Source organism: Castor canadensis, chromosome 10 (assembly GCF_047511655.1).
Source record: "Castor canadensis chromosome 10, mCasCan1.hap1v2, whole genome shotgun sequence".
Lineage (NCBI taxonomy): Eukaryota > Metazoa > Chordata > Mammalia > Rodentia > Castoridae > Castor > Castor canadensis.
The window spans coordinates 73,476,235-73,495,932 of NC_133395.1; the positions used below are offsets into that span (position 1 = coordinate 73,476,235).

At 40.2% G+C, this 19,698-nt stretch overlaps 1 protein-coding gene across 7 annotated transcripts in view; it reads right to left on the bottom strand.

Moving 5' to 3' along the window:
• Positions 1–3,381: 3,381 nt before the first annotated feature.
• Positions 3,382–19,698, bottom strand: part of Fry (FRY microtubule binding protein) — a 424,076-nt gene continuing 407,759 nt past the window's right edge. For 5 of the 7 annotated variants that reach the window (XM_074043595.1, XM_074043591.1, XM_074043589.1 and 2 more), the window contains 4 exons: positions 18,193–18,210; positions 16,314–16,424; positions 6,666–6,868; positions 3,382–6,097 (listed from right to left, as the gene is read on the bottom strand). In XM_074043595.1, the coding sequence (XP_073899696.1) occupies positions 5,839–6,097; positions 6,666–6,868; positions 16,314–16,424; positions 18,193–18,210 (591 nt within the window). In that variant the 3' untranslated portion in view covers positions 3,382–5,838. The remainder of the gene's footprint in view (positions 6,098–6,665; positions 6,869–16,313; positions 16,425–18,192; positions 18,211–19,698) is intronic. The other 2 variants (XM_074043590.1, XM_074043594.1) reach the window with 1 other exon arrangement.

Sequence of the window (19,698 nt, forward strand, 5' to 3'; positions counted from 1 at the left end):
TGGCTCTTAGACACCTGCGTTGAACTATGAAGTGGAGAGCATTGGGAGGAACACCAGTTCTGGAGTCAGATTACCTGACTTCAGTCCTGGGCGTGTATTTAGGTGATGAAGGATTCTGACAAAGTTATTTCCTCCCTCCATCTCAGTTTAGCCATCTGTAATTTGGTGGTAGTAATGGTTCTTGTGTCTTGGTAGTGGTGTGAGGACAAAAGGAGCTGGTGTACACTGAATTATGAAGCAAAGTCATCAGCTGAGACAGATGGAAAGCTGAGGAGGGAGGACAATGTTTGAAATAATTATCACAGGTGTTGGGAAATCAAAGTGATCACAGAGGAGTAATTGTGTTAGAAGATTGTCCGATGGCGTCAAGAGCTGCTTTGGGGATTTGGAATCATGGGAGGCTCACTGGTACCACAACAGGTGTGGTTACAGCTGCCTTCCAGTAATGTCACACCTTAGGCTTCTGGGTGTGCAAAGGTAGCTCTTAGGCTCAATTGGGAGTGGGGCTGAGCTAGCTGAGTAGGACAGAGGGGTGAGGCACCCTTGCAGATGTCAGGAAGGGAGTGATACCTTTGGTTCATGAAATTTAAACTTGTGCAGAAGAGAAGACAGGTGAGGTCCATAGGTTGTTGCTTGTGGTAGTGGGAGAGTTGTGAGGATTGGGTTCTGGAGTTGAGGGGAGCTGGAAGAATTCTTGAATGGGAAGCTAGAAAGTGAAATTTTGGAGCCAATACCCTCACTGCTGTGGATAAGTTTGCTTTTTTGTTGTTTTTTTGGCAGTACTGGAGTTTGAGCTCAGGCCTTTGCACTTGCAAAGCAGGTGCTCTACTGCTTGAGCTGCACCTCCAGTCCACTTTGCTCTGGTTATTTTGGGGATGAGTTCTCATGAACCATTTGCCCGGGCAGGCCTTGATTCATGATTCTACTGATTGATCTCAGCCTCCCAAAAACTTAGGGTTTCAGGCATGACCCACCAGCACCCTGCCTCAATGGTTTTAAATACCATGTGTATGTCCTCAGCACTGACTTCTCTCCACAACACTTGCATATCTGTACCTCTTTACTAGCAGTACCTCAAACCTCACATGTCTGCACATTAAATCTTTTCCCCCGCTTTTGGTGGTATGGGGTTTGAATTCAGGGTCTCATGCTTGCACTCTACTACCTGAGTCACAACCCCAACCCTTTTTGCTTCAATTATTGTGCTTTTTTGTCAGATAGGGTCTTGTGCTTTTTTGTCCAGTTGACCTTGGACCTTGATCCTCCTACATATATCTCCTTTGTAGCTGGGATGACAGATGTGCATCAGCACACCTAGTTTCTTGGTTGAAATGGGGTCTCAATAACTTCTTGCTGAGTCTGACCTGAAGACATGATCCTTCCTCCTCCTAAGTAGTTGGGATTATAGGTATGAGCTACCACATCCATCCCTGAAAATCAAATCTTGATTTCCACTGATCAAACATGCACTTCCTCATCTCAGTAAGTGGCAACTCCATTAGTTCAATGGTTTGGGCCAATCTTTGGAGCCTCCACATTGCACATGTCATCAGCAAGCCCCAACATCTCTGCCTCTGAATCAGGTCCAGGTAGGCCCTCTTGTAACCAATTCCACAGCTGCTGCACTTGCCCAGGACCTACATCACCTGTTGATGTCACTGTTGCATTTACTGTCTAATGTCTACTCCTGCCTTTCTAGCATCTGTTCTGCACACACAGCAGGAGTGATTCCTTTCATTTTAACATTATTTTTATTGTGGCAAAATATATGTGGTGTGAAATCACTCTTCTTTTTTTTGTGGTACTGGGGTTTGAACTTGGGGCCTACACCTTGAGCCACTCCACCCTTTTTCTGTGATGGGTTTTCTTGAGACAGGGTATTGCAGAACTATTTACCCAGGCTGACTTTGAACCACAGTCCTCCTGATTTCTGCCTTCTGACTAGTTAGGATTACAGGCATGAGCTATTGGTGCCAGGCCAAAATTTACCACTTTTAAGTATATATTCACTGGCATTAGCCGGAGTCACAGTGTTGTGTAACCACCACTGACTCTGGCATTTTTTCCATATTTCCAGCAGAGTGGTCCTTTTAAAACAAGTCAAGGACTGGGGCATAGCTTAAGTGGTAGAGAACCTGCCTCAAAAGTACATAAGAATAAAAAAGGAAATAAAGAAGTACACGGAGGCCTAAGTTCAAAACCCCAGTACCTTCTCCCCCAAAATAAATAAAATAGGCTAAAACATGTCACTGCTCTTTGCTGAAACTTCCAGTGGCTTCCCATCCTCATCTAGTAAGGGACCCTGTTCAACTTGGGTCTCATTGAGCCTTTCGGTTGTCTGACACTCTTCTCTTCCTCATTTCACTCTGACCGCTGACTTTCTTTTTTTTTTCGGTGCTGGGGACCGAACTCAGGGCCTTGCACTTGCCAGGCAAGTGCTCTTCCACTGAGCTAAATCCCCAATCCCTATGACTGCTGGCTTTCTTGCTGTCCCTTCAGCAAAGTGTTCCTTCTGCTCCTGCTTCAGAATCTTTGTACTTGTTTCTCCCCATGGGGAGGTTCTCTCCCCAAGATAGCCATTTTCACATAGCGCATTCGTAGACAGACTTTCTCTGGTACCTCTCCTAAAACTGCATGCTCTCTGGCTACTTCCTGACCCTGGGTTGCTGTTTTTCATGGAACTTTTTACTTGACATAGATTGTCATTTATATCTTCCTCTGCTAGGGTATAAACTCCATGAAAAGAGGGACCACAGCCCAGAGTAAGCATGCAATGAATATTCGCTTAATGAAAAAAATGTCTTAGTTCATGATATGTATTCAGATATTAACTGAGCCAAAAGTAGCTGCATTGAAGACTTAAATTATATCTCTTTTGGGATATAATTAACACATCATAAAATTCACCTGGGGACACTTTTTAGGCAGTATCTGGGAGCAGGTGTAGGCTATTGATGTAAGCATCTGTGAGGTACCCTTTTTTCTAGAATTTTACACTTTGCTGAAAAGATCAATGTTTGGTAAGACTTGTGTGCATGTAACAGTTAAAAGCATCTTTATTTCACAGCTGCTTTAACACATGTTAATGTTCTCACCTATGGGTGGAAGTAAGACATTCATGTGCTTCTAAAATTCATGGTGGTTTTTCAAGAGCACATTTGGAGGCTATAATTTTAATCAGCTTATGTCCCATGCAGGTGATGGGAAAAGGAACCCCATACAACTGTTGCAACTGTTGATGGGAATATAAATTAGTCCAGTTAGTATGGAAATTGGTATGGAGGCTCTTCCAAAAACTAAAAATAGAACTACTATATGATCCTGTATACCACTTCTGGGCATATAACCAAAGGAATCAGTCAGCAAACAATACTGGTAACTGCAAACCCATGTTTATTGTGGCAACATTCACAACAGTCAAGTTATGGAATCAGTCTAGGAGCCTATCAATAGATGAATGGATAATGAAAATGTTATATATACACACACACACACACACACACAATGGAGTATTATTCAGCCATAAAGAATGAAATTATGTCATTACAGGAAAATGGATGGACTCAGAAAGACAAGTATTACACATTTTCTCTCATATATAGAATCTAGATTTAAAAAAGGAGGGGGTTTGGGGATGTGGTTCAGCAGTAGCACACTTGCCTAGCCTGGGTTCTGCCCTGGGTTGATCCCCAGGACTGCAAAAAAGAGAAAAAAAAAAAAAAGACATGAAAAGAGAGAAAAAAAAAAGACATGAAAGTAGAAGGGGGTCTTTTGGGGAAGTGGGAGAGAAGGATGAGGGAGAAGGACAATAGAGGGTAATGTGGGGATGAATAAGATTGAAGTACGGTGTATACTTGCATGAAAATGTCATAATGAAGCCTATTTTGTGCAATTAATTAAAAAAGGAAAAAGAGCTTATTAAGAAAATATCTTGGGCTGACATAGCTCAAGTGGTAGAGTGCAAACACGAGGTCCTGAAGTCAATCCCCAGTACCACCAGTCACACACACACAAAAGTATCTTTAAAGCAATCTAGGAAGTCCTTAAGATGGATCAGTAGCTTTATCTATGGGAACAATAAAACAATCTTGGATGAGAGTCCCTCTTGCAGGATACTTATAGAAAATGGTTACTAACGATTCAGTAGTTGTGTGTTAGGAAAGCAAGTTATACTTGGTAGTCCAAGTAAAATATAAGTAGGAAGACAGTATAAATTAGATTACTATGTATCTCTGGGTCTCAGCTTTTTTGGTGGGGTGGAGAATAGGTAGGTGCTGGTGACAAAATGAAAAGTTTTACTATTTTCGCCTGGTCATCCCAGAGTCTATTTCAAAATTATAAGGATGACAACCTAATGTCAGGTTATGCACAATTAGAGTCCTCATTCTTTCCTGATTTTTCTCTCTGGATGATTACAGAGAGAACTGGTTGAAGGTCACCTTTTTTTGGTGTCAACTTCCTGTGAGATTATACTTACCTCTGACTTCGAGGACCACGCACTCCACAACCCCAGGGGGTGTCATTCACAGAACGCATGTGACTGGTACCCATACCCGTTGGGATTGTCACTGTGGCATCCCACATGTATAACTATAAATGTGTGTCAAAGGCAAATATTTCCATTAACTAGAAAGAAAGTCCATGGTCACCTTGTGTTTTGTCTTTCTGTTTTTTAGTCTAAAGAAAGTTCTGAACAGAGTATCAATCAAGATTACATCACAAAAACTTTAAATGTATTTACAGAGTGAATAAGTTACATAGATAAACTTTGAATATGTTTCTGATGTGCAACAGATTTCACATGCACACATCTAACACTTGACAGCATTAAATTTAAGGAGGAAACTTAAGAATGGCCCTTTACATATATATTACAAATAAAACATGACATTATTATCAAGAAAGTGACAACTCATAATTTACCTTTATGATTCTACTTCTGGCTATCCAAGTGGATATTAAAATATGCATGCATGACAGGTGAAAAGACTTGGAATTTATAATGTGAATAATTTGTCTCTACAAAATGGCAAAGTTAATTACAATTAACACTCTCCTTCTGTAGTATAAATATGCTCATAAAAGCAACCTTCTAGTAAAAAGCAGCCAAGATTCTTAAAAAGAGTCTGTCTGGATCATTTTTGGTGCAAAGAGATCCAGGGCTTTCAGAAACAGTAGCCTAGCAACATAAGAAAGGTATTCATAGCAGCTCATTGTAGATACAGTAATTATATTCAAATAACAGTGTACATTAAAATTATAGTCCATTTACAGTTCCCTTTTCAAATGTGCAGGCTGTCAGCTTTGACCATCTTACAATTTTTCTGTGGCCAGCTTCATTCTGCCTGTCCCTTTCTCAGCCCACCAAAAAAAAAAAAATAGAGGAAAAAAGAAAAAAGGAACAAAGAAAAACAAAGGAGAAAGGGAATGAATGTACAAGTTTTAGAATATAAAAATTTTTAGTGAAGAAAACATTGCACTTTTGCCAATCTAAAACTATTTCTAGAGAGGAAGGTATTGTTCGGTGTCCTCTGGCTTTGGTATGCAATGGAAGTCACTTCTTCAGTAGCGAGTTGCATTTGTTCAGCAAAAGGAAAACACGTTTGTGCCACACAGCATGGTGGGTGGAGTCTGTTGCAGGACGTTCTATGCTACCTTAGTTCTTAGAGTATTGCTACAGGTTGGAAGTTCTGCCATCCTTTTTAGAAAAAGTCCTACAGGTAACAAGAGGGAAAACAGTCTGTCCAAGCCTTTCGAAGGCTGAGAAGACACTGAATGACGTCGCCCCAGCATGGCAGCACCGCCAGCTTGGAAACCATGGGGGACGGGAGGCTCCTGTCAGAGACTAGTGCCAGAAACGCTGGAGTCTGGGAGAAAAGCGGTGAGGACTCGGTAACTCTGGGCCCTGCGAAGCATGTCTCGGATCTCCATGTTCAGCTCCATCAGCTTGGTACAGATTTCGGTGAGGCTCTGGTTAGACCCCACCAGTGCGTAAGTACCCGTCTGTCCCAGAGTTTGGTGACGGAAGTAAATGTTCAGTAGTGTCTGGACCTCATCATCAGAACTGCTTCCAAAGATGTCATTGGGCCACAAACTTCTGCAGTCAAGAAAGAATAGCACAGATTAGAGGCACTACTGGTCACACAGAGGGGAGGTTCTGAGTCTTCATTTGTAGAAGACTATTACTTAAAAGCTTTACTGAGATAGTCTCATACCATATGATGTACACATCTAAACTGCACGATTCCTTGGGTTTTAGTATCTTCAGAGTTGTGTAAATATTATAATTACTTTTAGAATATTGGATATTATTGATAAAAATATCAAAAGAATAAAAATATCAGAATGGAATCTTAAAACATCCTCATTTGTTATAGCATTCTGATTCCAATGAATGGTAGACGATACATAAATGTAGGGAGAAAAAGACACCCCAAATGTATATTTAGATTAATTTTAAATTGCATAGTGGCATATTTTGAAGTGCTTCCACATTCAGAAGCAACACCAACATTTGTCACATGTAAGGCCTGAAAGCAAGTGTTTCTGGCATTGCAAGTTAAGACTGAGAAGCAGCATGCAAAGGATTGGTTCGCCTCTAATCACAATAAAGTCAGGATTAGTGTGCTTCCCATACTCATCTCTAAAAGAAATGGTAGAGTCACCTGCATTCTCGGATCTGTCGCAAAGCTTTGCCAAGTTCGTTGTTCTTCAGGCACTCCAGCATGGACTGGATGGCAGCTTCTGTGGATGTGAAGGTTGGCTCGGCCCAGGCTCCATCTATGTAGAGTGGGTCTGCGGCAATGGCAGCAGTGGCCTCCTTCAGATTCCTCTTCAGGTCACTCAGCTCCCGGGACATGTTCAGCAGCTGTTTAAAAGCAAATTTAGGAACAGGCTGGGTGTTACATTCCACAAGGAAAGAAACTTGATCATGTGGGCTGGAAAACATAAGCTTAATATCTTGGCAAATTAAGACAGATGACACTGTATGGTAGGTGTAAAGGACTGGGGTTTTATAAGTAGTAACTTTACATATCCACAGCCTGGGTGCTTACCTTATATAAAAGATTAAGACTTAATTTGAAATGTTTTCTGTTTGACTAGAAAGGGCATAAATGCAGAGATAGGATGCACAAGATAACAGGCTCAAGAGTAAGGTGGATCTGAGTTCAAATGACAGTTCTGCAGTACAGTAATTCCCCTTATCTGTGTGAGTCCAGACCCTCTGAAACCTTGGATTGTACCTGCTATGCTTTTCCTTTCTTTCTTCCTTTCTCTTTCTTTCTTTCTTTGGTACTGGGATTTGAACTCAAGGCCTCGGGCTTGCTAGCAGGTGCTGTAACACTTGAGCCACACCCCCAGCCCACTATGTTCTTATATGTATATATCTGTGACAAAGCTTAATGTATGAATTATGCACAGTAAGATTAATAATAAAAAAGAACAATTAAAACAATACACCAAGACAAAATTTATTTTAAAATTATGAATTACTCCTGGAAATTTCCATTTAATATTTTCAGGCAGCAGCTGACCATAAATAATGGAAATTGTGGGAAGCCAAACGCAGATAAGAGGGAACAACTGTATACTTCTATGGTTTGAATATAATTTGTCTCCCTGAACTCATGCAACAAGATTAATCCCCAAAGTTTTACATTAATGACATTAGAGACTGAGAACTTAATCAGATTATGGTGTCTAGAGGTGGGGCCTTTGGGAAGTGACTGGATCAGGTCGTTAGGGTGGGATCTCCAGATTGAATCCCTGTGGCTTTATAAGGAATGGGAAAGAGACTGCATATACACAGATACACACAAGCCAGCCAGGACCTGTGCCATGCTGTTTGGATTCTCAGCCTCTAAAACTGTGAGCTAAAAAGATCTTTTCTCTTTGCAAAGAAAATTGGGGTTGGGAAGATGTGGAGAAACCTCTGGAACTGGTTGATGGGAAAAAGATGGAAGAGTTTGGAGGAGCAGGCTAGAGAAAGCCTGGAATGTTGTAAGCAGGGCATTGCAGGAGATTCTGCTGAGGGCTCAGAAGAGCAGAATGCTGATGTAAATGTGGATGCAAACACAGATACAAATGTAGACAGTAAAGGCTATGATGTTGATGAGATTTCAGACAGCAATGAGAATTTTCTCGGGAATTGGAATAAAGGCCATCCTTGTCACGCTGTGGCCAAGAGTTTGGCTTCCTTGTGCCCTTGTCCTGAGAGTTTGTGGAAGGCTGAACTTCAAAGTGATGGACTAATTTATTTGTCAGAGGAGATTTCAAAGCAGGAAAGCATTCAGGATGCTGCATGGTTACTTTTAACTGCTTACAGTCAAATGAGAGAGCAAAGGAATGATTTGAAGATAGAACTTACAATTCAGAGGGAATCACAGAGGAAAGGTTTGGAAAATTTGTGGCCTGGCAAGGGAAGGAGCAAAAAGTCATTTAAGGGCGTGACTGAGGAGGGTTTGGTCCAGCAGCTGTTGGTAAAAGAGATTAGAGCAGATAAAAGGAAGCTAAAGCAAAGTACACTGCATCAGGACAGTAAGAAAATTGCCTTGAGGGCACCTCAGAAAACTTCCAGGGCAGAAATGATTCAGAAAAGAGTCCTGGGGCCAGCTGGGGACACTGGTTTGCCAACAAAGCATTCCTCAGCTGCTGCCATGGTTCTAAAGGGCCCGGATGCAGCCAGTGCAAGTGGCAGACCTTGGCATTGTTCAACTGGTGCTGGTCTTGCCGACATGCAGAATGCAAGAGTTCCAAGGTCATGGCGGAAAGCCTTTCAGGTCTTGGGGTCAGAGTCCCTGGAGAAAGTGCCTGTTGTGGTGATGTCTACTGGAGCTGTGGGAGTGAAGCCACAATGGGGACCCCAGAAAAGTAGAGGTGCCAGTGCCACAAAACACCCTCCATGGAAAGCAGCAAGCAGAGTGTCACATAAGCCTTGGAAGGAGGCAAACATCAGCTTGCAGTCTGTGAGCATGGCCACGTGTGTGAAAAGCAACCGAGCCATAAAGGAGATCTCTAGGTGGAGATCTCCACCTAGATTACAAAGGATGAATCCAACAACTGGGGGGCACCGGCTGAGACCTGTGGCAGGGGTGGAGTCACTGCAGAAAGGGGCAATGCTGATCAGAAGTGTGGGACTGGAGTTGCATCAGAGAGTCCCCACCAAGGCAATGCCTTGTGGAGCCTTGGGGGCAGGACTGCCACAGAGCTGCCAGAACTGCAGAGCTGCCAGCATGAAGGGTGGCCTGGGAGAGCTTCGGAGAGGAGACTCCAGCCTGTGAGAACTGGAGCAGGGACTGAGTTCAGGAAAGCCTGGTAGGAGGAGGCTGCCCAAGGCTGGGGGTGGGGAGGGGGTTTCAATCCCTATCCCAGTGTGGAAAGATGCCAGACTTGGGGCTTTAGGGTTTAATGTTAGCCTTGCTGGGTTTTGGTCTTGCGTTGGGCTGACGACTGCTTTCTACTTGCCTGTTCCTCCCTTTTGGAAGAGGAATGTTGATCCTCTGCTAGTTCCACCATAGTTATCGTGAAAGTATGCAACTCGTTTTAGTTTTACGGGCTCATAACTGCAAGAAGTTTGCCTTGAGTCTCTGTTGGGGCTTAGGATGGGGATGAATTAAGATGTTGGAACTATTTGGGTGGAATGACTTTATGTTGTGAGAAGGACATGTTCAGGAGTGGAGTGGTATGATTTGAATATGGTTTGGGGGAGTTTAATCCCCCAAACCTAATGTTGATGGCATTAAGAAGGTAGAAACTTAATCAGCTCATGGGATCTAGATGGGGCCTTTGGGGAGTGATTAGATTAGGCTGTAATATCCACACTGACTCCTGTGGCTTTACAAGGAGAGAGAACATAGAGATACACAAGGTTTCCCACCTTGATGTGATGCAGCCATGCTGTTTGGACTTGCAGCCTCTAAAGCTGAGCTAAATAAACTTTTCTCTTTATAAAGTTGCTGGCTTCTGGTATTTTATTATGGCAATTAAGAGCTGATTAATACATATACTGTGTGAATGTAGTCAAATAAATACACTTTTTTTTGTGCTTAAATTTTCTCACTTGTGAGACTGAAGATACTACCTACCTTACAGGGTTGCTTTTAAGTGAAATTATATATATATATATATATATAAAATATTTAGTACGGTTTGGCATGTCAGTGCTCAATAAATGTAACTGTTAACATGGATCCCATTTTTCTAACAAATTTTCCTCATGGTTGTAGGCCATGAGGAAATGGAACATAGTTTTAAGGAGGAGAAAGAGGGATAATCTCAAAGTAATCTTAGTACACTACAGAGGTAAATGATATTTTCCCTCAAGTATTGGAAACAAACCAGGTACGGTGGCATGAACCTGTATTTCCAGCTACTTGAGAGACTGAGGCAGGAGGATCACTTGAGCTCAGGAGCTCAAAGTTAGTCAGACAACATAGTAAGACCTGGTCTCAAAACAATTCCTGGAAACAAAATATCTAGCGTGTTAAAATAAATTATAAGAGAGAACTTAACGTCACTCTTAAATGCCCTCAGAATATATCAGGTAAGATAAGCATGGTGGCTCATGCTTATAATCCTAGCTATTCAGGAGGCAGAGATCAGGAGGATCACAAATTGAAGTCAGTCCTGGGCAAATACTTCACCACACCCTATCTTGAAAAAACCTTCCACAAATGGGCTGGCAAAGTAGCTTAAGCAGTCAGAGTGCTTGCCTAGTAAGTGTGAGGCCCTGAGTTCAAACCCCAGTGCTGCTTAAAAACAAATACTAGGTAAAACAATTGTTTACATTTTGATCTCATAGCATTAAAAAAATTGACATAAAATGGACATGGTGGGTGTGTTATGTCTGTAATCCCAGTGACTTGGGATATGGAGATGGGAAGATATGGTTTCAGGCTAGACCAAAAAGTTTATGGTGGGGGGAGGGGAAGAAAAAGGACTGGTGGAGTGGCTCAAAGTGAAGGCTGTGAGTGACTGTGAGTTCAAACCCCAGTATTGCAAGGAAATATTGCCGGCTCTGGGTAAAAGCTTGAGACCTACCTCAAAAACAACTAAAGCAAAAACGGGCCAGGCACATGGCTCAAGTGGCAGAGTGCCTGTCTAGCAAGTGAGGTCCTGAATTCAAACCCCAGTACCACCAACAAACTAATAAACCCCCAAACTAAAACATGAAATTTAAAGACTTTTCCTTTGTGATGTAAAGGGACAGTGCCCATTTTCTTTGGAAAGTTATTTTTCCAACACCTTTACCTTTCCTCTTCATTCCCAACTCATGTAAAATTAGAAAACTGAAGCCCTGAAGGACTGTTTCCTTCATATAAATACCTACTCCAGAATGAGTTGTAAAATTTACTGGGATAATCTTTTCAAATAAGGTATTAGAATATCTTGATATTCTGTATAATTTCAAGTGTGAAGGTGAATTTCTTCCTAATGATTTTTAAGTTCAGGTTAAGTATTAAGTTTATAATACTTAAGGGCTGGGGGTGGGAGTGGCTCAAGTGGTAGAACACCTGCCTAGCAAGGGCAAGGCCCTGAGTTCAAACCCCAGGACTGGCCATCTCATCAAAGAAAAAAAAATTTAAAACTTACCTACACTTAAAATAGAAATTCACTAGATTTAAAATAATTACATGTATATATAATACTTACACATACCCATATATAAACACATGTATGTAACACATAATTTACCAAAGTGAAACTCCAGTTGCTTTTTAAGTAGAAGCTTTACGGGAGGGCAGAACTCTTGTGCTCTCCTCACCTGCTGCAGGTAATAAATTTTTCTCTGCTCTGATTTCTTGACTGTGTTTGCTCTGGCTTTGCCTCACCAAGATGGAAACCCACTGCATTCAGTTGCAAATTTGTGATCCCCAGATGGGATGTTCCCATCTTTTCTTTTTTTTTTTTGGTAGTCTGGAGTTTGAACTCAGGGCTTGAGCCACACCTCCAGTCCATTTGCTCTAGTTATTTTGGAGATGGGGTCTTGCCAATTATTTGCCCGGGCTGGCCTCGAACCTCGATCCTTCCAATCTGAGCCTCCCAAGTAATTAGTATTACAGGTGTGAGCCACCAACGCCCAGCATGATGTATAATCTTTTTGATGTGTTGCTGAATTGGGTTGCTAATATTTTGATTTTTTTGTTGTTGTTTGGTGGTACTGGGTTTGAACTCTGGGACTTGAGCTTGCTAGGCAGGCACTTTATTGCTTAAGCCACACCTCCAGCCCAAAGTGAATATTCAACTGATTATTTTTTTTCTTTTGAAGTACTGGGATTTGAACTCAGGACTTTGCACTTGCTAGGCAGGCACTTTGCCACTTTGGCCACATCTCCACGTGGGTTGCTAATATTTTAATGAGGATTTTCGCATCAGCATTATCAGAGCTACTGGCCTGTAGTTTTCTTTACTTGCAGTGTCTTTGTCTGGTTTAGGTATCAATGTGATACTGGCTTCAGAAAATATGTTTGTAAAAAAAAAAAAAAAAAAAAAAGAAAATATGTTTGTTAGTATTCTCCCTAGCTCTATTTTTTAGACAAGTTTTAGAACTGGTAAATTTTCTTTGAAACTTGGTAGAATTCAGCCATGATGCCACCTGGTTCTCGGGTTTTCTTTATTGTAAGAGTTTGAGTTCTTCAGTCTCTTTATTTGTTATTGGCTTGTTCAAATTCTCTTATTATTATTTTTGGTGGTACTGGGGTTCAAACTCAGGACCTGGGGTTGCTGGGTAGGCTCTCTACCACTTGAGCCTTGCTGCAGTCCTCAAGCTCTCTGTTTCTTCCTGAGTCAATCCTGGTAGATTATATTTTTCTGGGGATTTATCTGTTTCTCCTAGGTTACCCAGTTTGTTAACATATAACTGTTCATAGTAGTCCTTATGATTCTTTTTATTTCTGAGGCATCAATAACAACATTTCTACTTTCAGTTCTGATTTTTTCTTTTTCTTAGTTTACCCAAGGCTCAATTTTTTTGTTTACTTTTTCAAAGAACCAACTTTTAGTTTTATTGATTTAAAAATTTTTTTTGTCCTCTTATTGATTGATTTACTTATTTTGGTGGTACTGGGCAACCCTACCAGCCCTTTTCCATGTTGGGTATTTTCAAGACAGGGTCTACAGTGAAGCATGGAAGTCCTCTGCTATTACTGTAGTTACCTATTATTTCCTCATGTCTGTTAATATTTGCTTTGTGCTCTGATGCTGGGTGCATCTATATTTACAATTTTTATGTCCTTTTGAAGAATTAACCACTTGTCATTAAATAATGACTGTCTTTGTCTCTTAACAGAGTTTTTAATTTGAAGTCTATTTTACCTGGTAAAAGTATAGCCATCCCCACTCTTGGCTACTATTTGCATGGAATACCTTCTTTCTTTTCTTTTTTTCCTTTCCTCTTTTTTCCTTCCTCTTTCCTTCCCTTTCTCTTTCTCTCTCTCTGTCTTTTGCTTGCAGTGCTGGTGTTTGAACTCAGGGCTTCCACTTGCTTGGCAGGTACCCAACTGCTTGTGTCCCACTTCCAGTCCTGGAATACTTTTTTTTTTTTTTTTTGTGGTACTGGGCTTTGAACTCCAGCAGCCCTTTTTTGTGATGGATTTTTTTGAGGTAGGGTCTCATGAACTATTTGCCCAGGCTGGCTTTGAACTGCAATCCTTCTGTTCTCTGACTCCTGAGCAGCTAGGATTATAGGCGGGAGCCACTGGCACCTGGCTGGAATACCTTCTTCTATCCTTCACTTTCAACCCATGTGTGTCCTTAAAGCTAAAGTGGGTCTCTTACAGGCAACATATAATTGGATCTTTTTTTTTTTTTTGTGGTTGTTGTTTTGGTAGTTCTAGAGTTTGAACTCAGAGCTTTGCACTTGCTAGTCAAGCATTTTACAACTTGAGTCAGGCTTTCAGCCCTAGATCTTGGTTTTAATCCATTATGCCACTCTTTGTGTTTTGATTAGAGAGTTTAATCTATTTATATTGTTTGTTGCTTAACAACTTATTGTCAATATAGTTATTTTTGGCCTTTCTGACCTTTAACTTTCAAACTAGGGTTTGAAAGATTTACATACTACCATTTCAATAATGGAGTCATGTGCTTTATAAATTTAAATTATTATTTATTTTGCAGTACTGGGGTTTGAACTCAGGGCCTTGTGCTTGCTAGGCAGGTGCTCTATCACTTGAGCCTCTGGCCAACCTACTCCTTTTTTTCTTTCTTTCTTTTTTTTTTTTTTGAGACTGGGTTTAAGCTCAGGCTTCTTGCTTGCAAAGCAGGTGCTCTATCTCTTGAATCTACTTTGTTCTAGTTATTTTGGAGATGGAGGGGTTTCATTATTTGCCCATACTGGCCTCAAACCACAATCCTCCTAATTTCAGCCTCCCAAGTAGTTAGGATTATAGGGGTGAGGCACTGCCCAACTGCTTTTTTAATATGGGAAATGCTACAAGTTGCGTTTGCATGGCCTTTATTTCTTGAGCAAAGATAGATCCTGTTAATACTTGCTTAGAGTAAAAAGAGTAAACTTTATCATAGCCATGTGACAAACAATATCTATCAACTGTTCTCTCTGTTATCTGATAACTTGTAATGCAGTGGAGCAACACTGGTTTGTGAAGGACTCATAAGCAGTTATGACAGTGATACCTCCCTATAAATAGGCATTAAAAGTATACTTGAAAGCTGCACAGTTTTTCCCCCTTTTTCAAATTGAGTGATGAATATGATGAAGTGGTTGTCATTCTTGGTCTCCCATGGTCCTTCTCCTCTGTCCCCTCGTTAGAGTGAGGTTTCCCTTTATCCAATCTGCTCCTCTTAGAGGGATGATGACATCGTCTTCTGTCATGGTGATGACCACACTTGCACCTTTAATCTAGGTCTCGGTCCTGCCCTCCCATCCTCATATCTAACCACTTAGAAAGTGGCAGTCATTGCTGAACCAAATCTTGGTCAGTAGGCAGAGATAGGTTTGGCTGCCTGGATGTACAACTTCCTCAATCCTTCATGTACCTCTGTGTCCGCTGCAGCAGCACTGCTTACCTGGTTCATTTGCGATAGAACAAGGGTACTGTGCTCAACTCTGCCCTCTCCCCTCCACCCCCCATTAGTTTCATTGACCTTTTTTTGGGCAGTATTGGGGTTTGAACTCAGGGCCTCACAGTTACTAGGCAGGCGCTCTACGACTTGAGCAATTCCGCAAGCCCTGCATTGATTTTTGTCTTCAATATCTCTTACATTTCCTTCCTCTTCTCCTTGCCTAGCACTTCTATCCTAGTCTAGACTGTCTGGACTATTTCAGCAGGCTCATAACTGGCCTCCATACCATCAGTCTAATTGTGCTCACATTCACCTTCCAAGTCATAACGATCTTACCAAAATACTTCCAGGTGCAGCATCTTCCTTTTACCTCTGTCTTCTGCCTTATTTCATGGCTACTTTTTGGTTAGCATTTCCTATTCTAATGCTACAAACGGCTGTAGCTTCTCTCTCTCACCACCATGTTTACGTGAATGCTTTTGTTCTTATTGAACTTCAACTTCACAATTCTACCTCATCTTGTAAGATTCTACTCAGGTGTGACTTCCTCCAGAAAGCATTCCAATTTCACCCTTTCACAAATTATTTTGTCCTCTGTGCTTCCACAATACCCAGTGCACACCACTGTTATTTCATTTTCACTTCTAGGAAAATTTTGGCCTACGTGGAAATAGTATGTTCAGCCAGGCCCCCTGTTGGTCACGCCTGTAATCCTAGCTACTCAGGAGGCTGAGATTAGGAGGATTGAGGTTTAAAGTCAGCCTGGACAAATAATTTGTGAGATCCTATCTTGAAAAAACCCATTACAAAAAAGGGCTCAAGATGTAGGCCCTGAGGTCAAACCCCAGTACTGCCAAAAAAAAAAAAAAAAAAGGAAGTAGTATGTTCAAATCGTTTTCATTTTACAATTAAAGCATCCTGATGCGAACTAAACAGGGCAGGGAAACTGAAGACAGCCATACATATCATGTAGACATTTCCTCCTTATCTCAAGATCAGGGTGACTCAAGTGGGCACCTATGGTGTAACATGTAGAAAATCACTTGTCCCTAAATTTGGGGCACCTCACTTTTCTCACCTTAGCCCTGGTCCTCTTCTAGAAAAGCTTTTATAAAAGGAGAACCAAAAATAATATCCAAGCCATTTATTTCCGACTTGTGCTTGAGCAAAGTAATTATGTGGAATGAAATCACTTGCTCAGTTATAAAAGGGGTGGGAGATGGAGAACAAATACAAACTGATGATTTTTGTGGCAAGATACAGGACTGGGAAAAGGCACTAGCACTCACCTCTGGCATGGAGCTCACTTCATGCACCTGGCCGATGAGCTTACAGTAGGATTGAAAAAGCAAAAGCAGCTGGAAGTGTAGCTTATATAACCTCTGACACAGTTCCAGTTGCTAAGGAGAGAATGCATGGGAAGAAATAGTTACTTAGGGTCATCCTTGTGTAACAAGGGAAATCTCAGCAGAAACAAACACATTCTTTTTAAATTAAGAAAACACAACGAGCTGTTATTATTCCAAGTAAAACAGAAAAACAAAATCCAGTCAATAAATCAGTGAGAAGTTCAGTATACTACAGAATGTTATATTCTGGATAACAGAAGACCACTAGAGAAGAGTAGTAGTAGCTATAAAAAGCATTGAGTGAACCGTCAAATACAATTTCCACTATATTTGTCAATTAAATACCTATAAGTTATAGCTGAATGGTTGTGTTAATTTTTAGAAGCTATAAATTTCTTTGAAAACAAAGAATTTTTTTTTACTAAAAGTATAGTTGTAATGCAAAACATTAAGTAGTTCTAGGAGTTAAATTTGTAAATTGAGTGGATGGGAGAGACTGCTGCATGACAGTTCTGGCTACCATGGAGGGTACAGACACTCATCTTAAAATCTGTGGAAACACGAGTTACACAGTTTTAGCAAGCACTGTATCAGTTTCACTGATAAGGCTTCTATTCAGTGCTCAATAAACATTTTTTGAATTAAAGAGATATGAAAAGGGTAAAAAATGCTTATGAAAGAAATTATGAAAACATAGAACTTTTTGCACAAATACCATCAAGAAGCAGTCATACAAAATGGCCCTTGAGCTCTGTAGATATCTCTGGGATTTAAAATGTTTTCCTTGTAGATTATGTACATTGTGATGAAAAAAATCACAGGTAATTCTGACACCAAGGATCACACTACTGCTTGAAGCATATCATCTACACTTTGCCTAATTTTATCTCAAGAATGAGTTAGGTCTTTGAAAATGGGTAGGATTTCTGAAAAGGAAAGAAATAGCCTTCAATAGATAGGGTTTCATGGCTCAGCAGTCATTAGTGAAAGTGGGTTAAATATGTGACTTAAACTAAATGCTTCTCTGGTCAGTTTTCAAGTGGGGTTGGAGAAGGATATTTAAAACAGGGCATTTCTCTTTAGTAATGGGTTGTGAAGAGCTCAGCTCAGAATTGAGAGCTTTGAGGTAGTTTCCATTTTCTTCCCCAAATCAGTTTAAGGAGAGAAATTATAAGTACTTAAGTTTAGGTTTTAGGTAGTATATTCCACAGATACTATGAATGGACTTTTGATTCTCATTTTTAAGTTAATAAAATTCAAGCTATGACTATCTGAATGAAGTTTCCTTTCTGCTCCCATCCCTTCCCTGCTCCTAGAGGAAAACCAATTCTGTTTAGATTTATTTAATTCTGGTTACTAGCTGAAGTAAGGGAAAGTAGCTAGACTTGCTAATGAACCCCAACTGGGTCTTTGGTTGTTTTAGTAAAACATTTGATTTTATGGTCATGTAAACTTTTATTTTATAGAAACTTTTTAAAATCTGGTATGAATAGTCAGGGTCAAAAACAATGTTATCTTCCCAATTTAGGGCAAAACCTAGCTATGAATACTCTGACTTTTCTAAGTACCAAATAATGGTAGTTATTATTTAAAATATTCCACAGGTAATATGAGAATTCATAGCAACGTAGGTTTGAACTTTGTTGCAAAAGCATCCCTAAATGCTACTGATAAGCTGCCATATTTCAATCTACCAAAGAAAATAAAATTAAGTGAAAAAGGGAAAACATGCTAGAAGATATATAAGTAACAGTAAAAACAAGGGTTGTGATGGGTCCATGCCTAAATGGACAAAGAGTATGAAAGAAAGTTAACTTACTGCAAGAGATTCCATTTGCTACACAGCAAGCATGGCACAGGAAACAAAGGAAAGGAAAGAAAGTACAGGGTCAGTATATGCATGCAACAGAAAGCACGGCCCTCTTCCACGAGCAGAACCGTCAGCAGTGTTAGCATCGCTGGCCGAAACATGATCCATGGTTGCCAGTGTTGTACCCACTCAACATGCACAGCACTCCAGTTAGAAATAAGCACTGCTGGGTGAGCATATCACTGAGAAAACATCATTTTTAATCTTTTAGGTTCTCTGGTTAGTTGTTTTTGATTTTGTCCAGTTAGACTTGGAGGGCAGAAGTAAAATGTTTTCCTGTTTGCAGATTTTAATGTAAAAATAGGAACATAGTAAGCTGAGTTATCTGGAGAACTACAGCTCCCCAAATTGTAGCATTGCTTTATGTTAATTAAGGTACAGTCTTTAATATATTTGGTTTCATATGTACTCAATTATGACCATACAATTAATAAACACAATTTACAATCCAATTCTTTACTTGTATTGTCTTCCATATCGAGAATATTTTATGGTAGTGATAGTTATCACAATTTCAAAGTACTACACACTGTATCTACTCAAACAAGGATGCTATATGGAGACGTAATTTTCTTGCATTTTAGTTTTAGAATATTTTTTTCTTTGGTAGATAATTCCTAAAAGTCATCTAGAACTAGTTATTAGTCTAAAAGTAACATAAATTTGTAAGCTAGGTCATGCTAAACTATAGCTACCACTTTTTGAGCTCACCATATTGTAACTATAGAATTGGTTTAAGCAAAGTTTTGGTATGTGAGAAGGGATAATCAAAACTTGACAAAAATTTTTAAAAGAAAATCATCTTAAGCCTGGTGTGGTGGTGTACACTTGTAATCACAGCACTTGGCAGGCTGAGGCAAGAGGAAGGAAAGTTCAAGCCTAGACTGGGCTACAAAGTGAGTTTAAAGCAAGCCTGAGCTAATGGTGACACTACAAAACACCAAAAAAAAAAATTCTGTTTTATAATTCATAATTATGGGTCAGTATATCTTGGTTCTGAATTTTCAAAATATTTAAGGACCTATTACATTCAGTTTCTTCCTTTTTTTCCCCTGATACTGAGGATTGAACCCAGGACTTTGCATGTGCTAGGCAAGTTCTTTATCACTGAGCTTAAACTTGACTTCTTCATTAAGTTTCTCATCCCTAACAATAAAATATTTTTATTTTAAAGATCTTTAAAAAGTTTCTGGCTGGGTATGGTGGTTTATATCTGTAATCCTAGCTATTTGGGAGGCAGAGATGAGGAGGATTATGGTTCCTCCCAAAAAGTTGGGTAAAAAGTTGGATACCCCATCTCAACTAAGAGCTGGGTGTGGTGGTGTGAGATATTTACAATTTTCAAGAAAACTCTTTTGTCTGGAGGTTTCCACAACCAAACTTTAGGTATAGAAATACAATGTCCTATCAGATAGGCACACAAAGGCAGTCTTACATCTCACTGTACACAGAATT